Source organism: Mus pahari, chromosome 1 (assembly GCF_900095145.1).
Source record: "Mus pahari chromosome 1, PAHARI_EIJ_v1.1, whole genome shotgun sequence".
In the NCBI taxonomy this organism is placed as follows: domain Eukaryota; kingdom Metazoa; phylum Chordata; class Mammalia; order Rodentia; family Muridae; genus Mus; species Mus pahari.
Genome location: NC_034590.1, coordinates 61,585,208 through 61,596,629, shown reverse-complemented (window position 1 = coordinate 61,596,629; position 11,422 = coordinate 61,585,208). Strand labels below are relative to the sequence as shown.

Below are 11,422 nucleotides of genomic sequence, written 5' to 3'. Positions count from 1 at the left end.
GTAAACTGGGAGACATTTTAAAGGCAGATTTGAGTGTAAAGTAACCAAAACTAGATGATGGCTTTTTAAAAATAGCCCCTTCTCCACCCTGTTAAACATCTTTACATATATAATAAGGCTATTGAATATATAAGTATAATTGTTAGTATCATAGATAATTACTAAGAAGTTGGCTTGGTCTAAAGTTGCTGCTAGACTGCTTGCATATAAACAGAGGAACATTATTAGATTTTTCTGGGTGGTTTAGTCTAGTCAACTAAACCATACTCATTATTCTACAGCTACATCTATGAAGTATTCATACGTGTGTGTGTGTGTGTGTGTGTGTGTGTGTGTGTGTGTGTGTGTGCAGATACATACATATACATACAATAAGATAAATAATTTATGCCCCTTGGAAATTTATGTGGCTTAACAGGAGAAATCAATTTAAATAAAATTAATGCAAATAAAAGCTCAAAAATGAAATGTGGTGTGAAATGTCAAGCTATTTATTGCAATGCTTTACAAAATGTGCTTACTGAGAACTAGCTGAGTCAGGACAGGCTGTGTGGAGCTGAGACCCTGCCTGAGGCTTGGGTAGGTCGAGGAAGGGAAGGAAAATGTAGAGAGAAGACCTACAGAGTAAAAACTCAGACAAGAGGAAGAACATTGCAACACATAATTCCCTCAGCCCTCACCACCAAGTCAGTGAGGAAAATTAGAAATGGTCCTTCTGTACAGATTGATGTCAAGTGACAGGATACAAAGTCATATGCAAAAAAGATCCAGCAGTTATAGAATAACAGTTGGGCCTCAATTTAGCTTAAAAATATATTTTGCCCTTCCTCTTCCTCCTCCTTCCTTCTCCTCCTTATCTTCTTTTCATCTTCTTCCTCCTCTTCTCTTCTTCTTCCTCCTCTTTTTTCTTTTAAATGTAAAATGTCCTCTTCTTTTTCTTTTCCTTTTCTTCTTTCCTCTTCCTCTTCCTCTTCCTCCTCCTCCTCCTCCTCCTCCTCCTCTGCCTGCTCCTCTTTTCTTCTTTAAGGGTAGAATGCCCTTTTCTAACTCAGCCTGTGCCTTCACCAGCCATTGTTCCTTTCCTCAGCAGCTTTATGGCTTAGTTATTGAACTCATGAATTGCACAGCTCCTGACTTAAATACATTTCTACAGCTTCTAAGGACAATCTGCCTGGGAAATTAGTTGTTGGCGGGATCTGGAATTCATTTCCTGCCAGTTTTTTTTTTTTTTTTTTTTTTTTAACTTGTTGAACTGGCTGGAGACCTAAGGCCCCAGTGCCCAGGTTGTAATCAGTAATCAAGACAGAAAGCTTTATCTCCTAATGAGACTAAGAAGGGAAGATCAAGGAGCTCCAATTTCCTAGGCACTTTCTATGAATCCTTTTAGCTCACATCTGGGAAAGGAATCCTCGAGTTTCTCCCCTATCACAGCTCTGTCAATAGCCCTAGACTCTCACTATAGCAAAGCCTGTTCACATGGTACAAACACCAACATTTTCAGGAACCAAGGAGAAGTCAAAACAAGGACTTTGTACAGGGCTGGAAAAGACAGAACAAAGGATTTCCTCATAGAAGTGGGAAGTAAATTGGTATTTCCTACACTCTGGGAGATGGCAAAGGGGAGCTGCTGTTTAAAGGGTATAGTGCTGTTTAATGGGGTGATGACAAAGTTGTGGCAATCTGCTCCACAGCAAGATCACATCGCTGAGCTAAATGGTGAAGATGGTAAGGATTATGTATTTCATACCGTAAGAGAAATAATGAGATTTTTCTAGTTTACAACTTGGAGTTGACTCCTTTGGTCTATATAATTATTAACTTAATATGTGTGCTCAGGGATCCATCTTTGAAAACATAACAGAACCCAAGTTATCTGGAGAGCAAGAGGTAAGGGGAGTGTTTGGATGTGAAGACGAAGTCATTGCATACCAGGGCTTGGCTCCGGAACATACTGGAGAGCTAGCTTCATTTCACCTCTGTTTTCTGTCTCAAGGGCAACTGGTGCTGTCTGAAAAAAAACCAAAGGAATGTTAGCAGGTGTAAAGACCTGATGTTTTTCTATCCTGTTAGTGAACACCGAGTTACAGGACCATATCTGTCCCATTCCTGAGAATATGGATCACTTGTTTGCTCTAAATTTAGTTTTTTCTCTGCATCCGAGCTACATAATTATTTTTATAACTAAGAAAAAAAAATGTTTCTGTTGGGCAGTAAAACCGTGCCAGGAAGCTTGGTAAGGTAGAGCCGGTTGAGACCTAGACTTGGTGGGCACACACCTGAGACTTAGGCGGTCCTGCCAGATTCCTGGCCTGGAACATGTGCCGCACTACTTACACAAGGAAATGTGACCTGAAGTCACACTGGCCCAGAACAGAGTTCTCCATGCTAATGAGCTACCTAGAGTCCCAGAGGGCTTAGCCAATAAGCTTTCCTTCCTAGATATTCCTCCCTGCGAAATGTATTTAACTTCAGGTCTACCCTGAGAAATGGGTATGGTATAGTCATGCATCCATTTTCCACCATGAACAGCTAATAAATGATATGGTTAAACAAGGACTGTCACTTTCATCAAGACCTGCCATGAGGAACCTAGGGAAGGCCTTTGTCCATAGACCTGCATCATAACTCTCCCACCAAAGGCCCATTTATGCTTCCAGACTAACTCTGCCAAGCTAAGGACAATCACCTCTGGGACAAGTGAGAACCTCCCCTTCCCCTAGCTCCAGGCTAGACACTGTCCCCAGCCTGTGGGACCCCTACTCTGATCTTGGCTCTTCTGAGACTCCCAGCAGTGCCTGGATGTCCAAGAGTCAGAGAAACCCTGTCTTGGCCCCGGCCTTATCACAGGCTCAGGAACCCCCGAGCCAGCTCCAGCTTTTCCACATCTCAGATGTTGCTTTCCCACCCCTGGAGCAGTGTCTCGGAGCATCCCTGAAGCCCAGCAAGCACAGTCAAACTCCACGAGTTCCACCTCCCAAGCAGCCTGGCCGTGCCCTGAGGAGTAAGCCCATAATGATAGCAATTGGGGGATAAACTGGGAAGACCATAAGCCTCCGGCTACCTTAGGCTAATGGGCAAGTTTCAAACAAGCATGGGCTATGTAATAAGACCCTGTAACTAAACAAAATGAGGCACATTCTTCTCAAGGGACAATCTCACCGTATGCTAGGCTCAAAGTCTATCTCAGATTTCAAAGGATTGGAGCACTTAAATGACCTTCTTGAAGACTGAAGTCAGGCATTTGCATGGAATGATGTAAGTTCTTCATATAATTTTAAAAACTCTTTCTTTACCAAATGCACAACATAAGTTCAATCTTAGCTTCAAATGGTCCCACGTTCCACACTGGCACTGCGAGGTAAGCGCTACCGGGCTCTTCCCTGTATACCAGATCGCTCCACCACACAAAGAAGGGAATCTGAACCCACCTTCCTCTTCAGTGGGTACCACTTCAGCTGTTTGTTCTGTTTGCTGTCCCAATCCCACGTTTCCAGGTCGAGCTCCACCTCCCCCAGAAAGCTGTTGCGCTTAAATGTATCCCGATGCCAAACGGACAGGTTCAACTTCTGCGTCTTTAAGAACTGCCTTTCAATTTTATACTGCAGTGAAGAGAAGAAAATGAAAATGATGACTAGCGTCACCTTATGCCAAAGTTATGACACATCTGTGTGGATCCAAAATGCTTCATCTGTTTGGTTTCCGGTCTCAAAAGGCTGGCGAAGGCATCTTACTCCACGGGTCTGATTTCAAAGAGTTAAAGCCCCCAGTCTTTCACCGACGCGGATGCTTTCCCCTCTGCTGGAAAAGGCAAACTGTGGCTCAAATATCATAGCTGGAAAGAGCGTTCTAAAAACAAAGGTCAACTGTCCAACCTTTGTTGGATGCTTTTACCTGAGATAGACCATAAATCAGGTTCGATCTAAAAATACAATTCAAATTGAATCTAGTTCTGTTTTCCCACCTAAGGACAAGGTCTTTTTTTTTTTTTTTTAAGACTTATTTTTCCTGTTTCTTTTTCTTTATTTTTTTGACAGAAGGTCTCATTTAAGGCCTGCTGCACAAACTTGCTATGAAGTTGAGGATAACACCACATTTCCCTTACTTCCTCTCCATGTTCTCAGATTATAGGTGTGCACTACCATGCCCAGCTAGACTTTATTATTTAAAACAGCTTTGGGTTCATAGAGACTTAAACACGAGGTACAGCCCTCATATACCATCTGCCCCCAAAACAGACCTCTCGAATTATCAGATCAAAAAAATAAAAAATAAAAAATAAAAAATAAAAAAAGAAAGTAAATTTGATTTTTCCAGCCTCACATGGTTAAGTAGAAAAGATTCGGTGTCCTAACAGTTTCTCATCTCAAATTAAGTCACTCCTAGATTATATATAATCATGGAAGGAATAATGGTACTTCCAATCTAAAAATAATCTCCATTTGGCTTTGTGACATATTACTTGAAGGTCCATTTGGTTATATCAGACCTACCATTCCCTGAATTTACTATTTAAATTAGTTGGCTTTCCTGAGTATAGGGTTGAAGTAGCTGACCCAGAAATAGCTAGGGTCCTGGGATATGTCACAGTCAAACAGTAATTACAAACTTGCTGCATGAATCCACAGATGACTAACTCAACCAAGGATGAGTGACACCATCGCTTAACTGCTTCTTCCCTTTGTCCTGGAGGATTATCAAATACTTGTAGTTCTCTGAAACAGAGAATGAACACCTCCTCTTATTTAAGTGATTTGTCAATCATAATAGATGTCACATGACATCCCACGTAGGGAGACAAAGAATATATGTGAGCATGGCACCTTTCCACTTACGGCCCACCTGTCCATCTTTCCAATAAATATTCCTGTGGTGTTCCCTACCCTAAACACTGCGCTGTGGATCAGTAGGTGTTAAATGTCTAATGTGGGGCATTAACTCATTTAATGTCTAGTCTGCGATTTGTAAAAGGGGTACATATGGAAATTACCATTTGCCTCATTTCTGAGATCTGAGGCACCAGAGTGTTATACACAATCTATACACACTATAGGATTAGTCCTTACCCTTATGGAACTTAACCCTTACTGTCAAGGTTAAAGTACTAAATGTTGACATAGGCTGTCTTAAGCAAGGTTAGGGAGTCAGTTGTCATTAGAGGAATTATGGTTGCTATGGTAGAAGTATTTAAGAGTAGCTTAAGGTATAGTTAAGAAAGGATTCGGAGGAAGTCTATTCCAGCCTGAAGGAACAGAAAATGTGAGAGTGTAAAGAAGACGAACTTCTGCTGAGTTTTAGAAAGGAACACACTGTGACTGGAAAAAAGTTAATGGCGGTTGAGGCTGTGGTGCTGACATTTTCAGTACAGACACCATCCAAGCAGACGTGACTATTTCCCCAGGTCATCACAAAGCTTTATCTGTGGACAGAGTTTAGAAATACCCGCAATATCTCGTTGTATACAGGATTCAAGGTCTTCTTCACTACGAGTGTCTTCTTCTTGCCCATTTTGCCTTTGTCTGGTAGCAGATAGGTCTTTACATACCTAAGAAAGAAACATGGAGAGATGTGAAAGTCAGAGAAGGCAAAAGTGATATGTTCACATCTACCTTTTACAACACCTTGAAAATTGGGAGCAGAAATTATCCTGTGGTGCTGATAAAAACAGTAAAAAAGAAATGTTCCTGTCCACACCTTTATATTTTACAATGTTTAAATGGATTAAGAGATCTTAGTAGAGTGAATGATTTAATGAAGCCACCTAGAAGCCCCCTAGAAGCCACAGGTTATTAAGTGGAAAAAAAAAATCCTATGGCCAGATATGGATTATCTAAATTGTTGGTCAGAGAGGTCCCAGAGCTGCACTTCTGAATAACATGGGCTACTGACATTGGTCTTGGTTGGCCACTAGAACTGTCTACTAAGACCTAACTGTCTAAATACACCACCCACTTTGGTGGCAGGGCAGAGAGTAACAAAGCTGAAACTGACCTGGAAATTTACTTCACTGGCTAGCTTTCACAGTATGGCGAGGTGCTCAATATAAGCCACCAGGAGAGAAAAGTAATCAGCTATCTTACCAGCAGTGTACCCTGCATGCTACAATACTGACAGGCCAGACAAGCTCACGAATGCAACAATAACATAGATGTCATAGGGTAACCAACCACTTTCTGATTAGAGTTGAGGTCTCTTCCACAGGTCATAACTCATACCTGGTTAAAATACTTGCTCAAAATTTTATGGTGGTATTCCCGGGGGTTACCTACCATTGTTATTTTGCTAAATGAACATGTTATCAAACTGCCTTCTAAATGTTTGTGTTTATAGCTTCCCTTAGCCTTGGTCAGAGAAGCTTCCTTTCCCAGTGGGACGTTTTTCAGTGCAGAGACTCATAACTGGTCAAAATGCTGAGAACAAGACCTTTGAGTGTCCATCCCTAAATGGGTCAGCTCTATCAATCTCCTCAACCCCCAAGCTCAGGGAACACATTGGGCTAAAGAAAGAGTCCACACGGAATGAGAAAGGGACAAGAGACAGGGATGGGGGAGGAGAGAATAGGATCAGAATGTACGATATACATGTATGAAATTATCAAAGAATAAATAGAAATTATTTTTAAAAAGGAGAAATGGCTCGGTGGTTCGGAGTGCCTTCACTGTCTCAGAGGATCCAGGCTGGTTCCCAGTACCAACATGCAGCTCACAACCATGTTCAACTTGCGTTATAGTGGCTCTGTCTCTCTCCTGGGTTCTGGAGGCACCAGGCTCTCATTTATACAATGCAAGCAAAGCACATATAAATTAAAAGCAAAATTACATGTCTAAAAACATAAAAAGGGAATGTTTCACCATTTGATGTATAAAAGCACCTTCTAACTTTTAGGGGGTTATATTTAGAATTTATATGATTGTCTACTCTACTCTGTAATAAAACAATACATTGCTCTTTGAAATAAAATAAAAACAAAAGCCAACTGGGAATGACCCAGAAAAAATGGTCACAAATCATACATCTTCAAAGGCCAATCTTCAAACAAACTGAATGCACTCACTCGCGTGATTTAAAAGATGAATTAGCAGTTCTTCCTAAAGTTCCCATGTAAGACTTAACGGAATTTATTATTCATTTGTTTTGAGACAGGGGTCTTCCTATACAGCAGAAGTTTACTTCCAACTTACCATCCTCCATCTGGGGTTACAGATGTGCATCACCACACTTGGCTGTGTAGGGCATAATTTAAATATGGGAACTACTTTATTATTAAGTCTTAAGTGTTTTCACAACAATGAACATTATGAAGTCTGTTCCTTGTGTCTCTAATTTTAGAAAAGTTTTGAAAGTCTGCCAGGAGAAGCAGGGGTCTGATTTTATTCTGGATTTTGCTGCCTCTGAATCCATCTTTAGGGTGTACTTGTCTCTAATCTTTGTCTTGAGCAATGCCTCCAAAGCCCCCAAACTGGGCTTCTCTGCATCTTTTTTATAATCGAATGTTTGGCATATGGGTTTATAAAGTAACCAACTTTTCAAAGACCCCTGTAAACACAAGCACACACAGACCCTGTCTTTGATGGCTTTGATTCCTAGAATCCCTACCAGATTGACTGAGGACTAAGAATAAAAGTAAGGGCGAGTCCCCCCAGGTCTAGACTTACGGGTCTGAGCGCTGTTTCTTAACATCCGCTGCTGCTAAGTCCTTACACTGGGCCACAAACACATGCAGCTCTTTCAGGGACTCCACGTAGTCGAGTGCAAACTGCACGCTTCCTTTCACTTCTAGGTTGCCAAAGTCTCCACTGTAAATGCTCATCACACTGCCACTTGCCTGGGTGCATCAGAAACAGGCAGTGTTTATGTCGCATTCCCAACACCCCAGGGCAAGCAGCTCACACACAGTCCCTGCTTGGCATTATGCTTCCAGCTTGCATTTAAAACCAGTTACTTTGAGATGGCATAAGGTAATACCATCACAGGTGATCCAACATGATACAGACAACCAGGCTTTAAGTTGTTGCCAAGTGACAGATCATAGTGCATCGCAAAGTTATTTAGATGCAAGCTCATCTCAAAATGGTGGTTTTACACTAGGTGGCATTCTCTCTTTGCCATGCTTAGTGTTTAAAATGCCAAAGAAAAAGGATGCGAGAAACTCCAGGCACAAATCACAGTGACACATCACTTAAAATTCCATGACACTACAAAGGAATTTTACCATGTTTCTTATCCTCTGAATCTAGATAAATGCTATCTGAGCCTTGCGCTTTCAGAGTTCAGGATGGGAAGACTATATATGATTGATGAAGGGAACTTAGAGCCTCCCCAAGGTATACATAGATTATCAGGGGGTGGAAATCAATTTAAATAGATTTTTAAAAAGGGCTTCAGAAATACAAGGCTAGTAAGAATTTAAGCATGGTGCCATTTGTCTAGTATACCTGGTGAGCTGTATGAATGTGTATGGATAGTAGACAAATATTTATAGAAATACATGCCAATGCCATTTCACATGTGTATTTCTATACGGACACCACATGTGCTGCCTTAATTTATGGGAGAAGTACTGTATGATCACATTCACTTCCACCAAATCTTAGCAACTATGCTGCGGGAGCTTTCCATTTAAAAGCCTGTTCTGGATCCTCCCAGAAGGCAACGGAGTACTATCCCATTCCTCACAAGACTCGATCTAAAGACAGGTACAACTGTGTGCCGGCAAGTTGTATATAAAGTCATGTCTGAGATAAGCAGGTTCTGTAATAGCAACTCTTGTTTGTTCCACAAAAAAAAAAAAAAAAAAAAAGAATGGTTCATATTGTTGCCAATTTTTAAAGCACACCAAAAAGTTTTTTTTTTTAATTATAATGTACATTAAACACCTCATTCTATGAGAATTGGAATATATAACTAGCTGGAAGATAATTAGAAATTAAAGAAAAACGACGTTTTAGAGCTAAGACAAAAGGCTAATTTACAGTGAGGGGGGAGGGGCAGAAGAGCAAAGTTTACAGCAGCAGAGAGGGATTAAGATGGAGCCTTTGTTTACATACAGAGGACAAGGACGTCATGCCAGAGGAGCTGCTAAGATTGGTTAATGAGCTGGGGCTCTTCTTGTATCTCCTGAGCTGGTAGCTGCTCTCTGATGCTGTGTCTGTTTCTCTGTCATCGCTCTACAAGACATCACATCACATATGCAGTGTTTATATTTGGAATGAGTCAAGGTCAGAATATTTTAAGTTTGGAATGAGTCAACATTAGAATCTATGTCCAGGCGAGGATGGTGTCCTATTACACGCTGGTCTGTGACATTTCCCAAAGGCAATGGATGCTAGGGCTAATTGCTGGGGATTCTAGATGGAGTGGTGGTCTGCAGTGAGCTTCACCTGAGAGTGAAGTGTACTAAGAGGATGACAAAGTGATCTTTCACCACTGTGTGACCCCCAGGACCTGTGGAAAACAGTGCCACTGTGAGCTTTCTTGTCACTCTTTTAATATTTCTACATTCCCTAAAGAAGATTATATATATATATATATATATATATATATATATATATATATATGTGTGTGTGTGTGTGTGTGTGTGTGTGTGTGTGTGTGTGTGTGTATGATATATATTATATATATCATAAAACATCTATGAAGTCCAAAGTATAAAATACCATGCCTAAGTCTTTTCATTCTTAATATTTTAGCTTTAGCTTTCTTAAAATTCAAAATCTTTTGCTAAAGATATTATTAAACTAGGAATAATAAGAGCTAGTCTGATGAGTTTCAATTACATTTTATATTTTTAAGTACAAAGAACGCCTTATGTAACCTATAGTGTTACTGTATTCATCCTTTTGTTGCTGAAGTCTATTAAATTATTCATTCACTAACTTTCAACATTTGGATTTAAAACTTAAAAAGCAATAGGATATTTATTTAAAATACATCCTAAGGAATATCTACTTAGAACAAGGAGGGGAAACAGCGGTGACAAATTCAATTGCATTTATACTTAAATCTTGTGGAATGTTTTCACACAAGGTTCATTACTCATAACAATTTTACTTGTGGAATGAAGAGCCTATGGATCAGCACAATGGCTCCAGGGTTGTGGAAGAGTAGTTAGTTCATGCCAGCATATTCCAGGATCATGCGATTACACACCAATATCATAGATGCCAATTATAACGCAGATTAATGAGGAGTTAAAGAAAAAAATTAATGATTTACATGGAAGAGAAAATAATCTTGTCTCAAGGACTTTTTAAAAAAATCCATACCTTTTAAATATCTCTGATGTTACATTCCCTTCCCACACACTAAACAATCCATTCCCCTCTCTTAGAACACATTATATATTCTACTGGTATACTAGATCATTAATAAGTTATGGGAAGATGGGACCCCGTCTTGTGGGCCTGGTGCAGCATTTTTTCACATAGCTAGCACTCAGTAAATAAATGTGACTAAGTTTCAAAGGGACAGCTGATAGAGGAGCAAGGGCTGATTTCATCACTGCATCCTTTCCTCTCCAGGTCAAGCCTACTGCTCAGAAAGGTAAAGTGATACCATTTCATTCTGATGCCTCTGATGCACAAAGCCAAATGTCCCACTGAGGGCTGAGCCAGCAGGTTAAAACTGAAGGAGACACTTAACAAATATACACTGGGACAATTCACCTCTCATTGTATGTTTCATTCCTATGACCACCTAAGACCAGAGCAGATCTCAAAAGGCCTAAATGACAGAAATTGTGTGGAGTTTATGCTGGCTAACATCCAGCTAATGAGTTAGTTCTACCCACAAAATGGGTGATTTTTTTTCCCCAAACTGTAGTGCAGGGTTCTTAACCATCTGCAAGGACCAAATATTTGCAGGTGCTGTTTCTCCAAGGTCCCTAATGGACAGAAGGGTACTCAGGATGCGAGTAGGGTGCTATTTACGTCTTGCTGAGAATTTTGCTCACATCCTGTCTTCTAAGAAGATTGGCTTGAATATAAAGCCTTCCATTTCCCCTTCAGAAATTAAGGCAAAAATCTAGAATCACAGATTCTAACCTTTACTGAGTATTCACTATGTTCCAGGCACTGTGTTATGTGTTTTCTTTGCATTAGGTCATTCAGCCCCAATAACCTCATATAGTATATAGTCAAAAACCAGACTCACTGAAAGTAAAGAATTTATCTGTTCCTGGTAATACAACAATATAGCTTTTAGCCAGAACTGGAAATATCTTACTATAGAACACAGGCTTCTAATCATGTGACAGTAAGAAATGGAGATCTTACTAGGTCAAAAGATGTCAGGTAAAGTATTAGATCCACTTTGTAGTGGTTTCTGGATATTTGGAAACTAACTGGAGTATTGAGTTCCTGGTACATATTCTGAACTTGATAAACTGTGGAGCATAGTTATATTCCTACATGGTTCTGGCACAGTG

At 40.2% G+C, this 11,422-nt stretch overlaps 1 protein-coding gene across 11 annotated transcripts in view; it reads right to left on the bottom strand.

Annotated features, from left to right (window-relative positions):
* Positions 1–11,422, bottom strand: part of Sytl2 (synaptotagmin like 2) — a 108,501-nt gene that overhangs the window by 5,773 nt on the left and 91,306 nt on the right. For 8 of the 11 annotated variants that reach the window (XM_021216244.1, XM_021216255.1, XM_029537071.1 and 5 more), the window contains 5 exons: positions 9,045–9,164; positions 7,653–7,822; positions 5,440–5,542; positions 3,429–3,599; positions 1,930–2,008 (listed from right to left, as the gene is read on the bottom strand). In XM_021216244.1, the coding sequence (XP_021071903.1) occupies positions 1,930–2,008; positions 3,429–3,599; positions 5,440–5,542; positions 7,653–7,822; positions 9,045–9,164 (643 nt within the window). The remainder of the gene's footprint in view (positions 1–1,929; positions 2,009–3,428; positions 3,600–5,439; positions 5,543–7,652; positions 7,823–9,044; positions 9,165–11,422) is intronic. The other 3 variants (XM_021216267.1, XM_021216236.2, XM_029537111.1) reach the window with 1 other exon arrangement.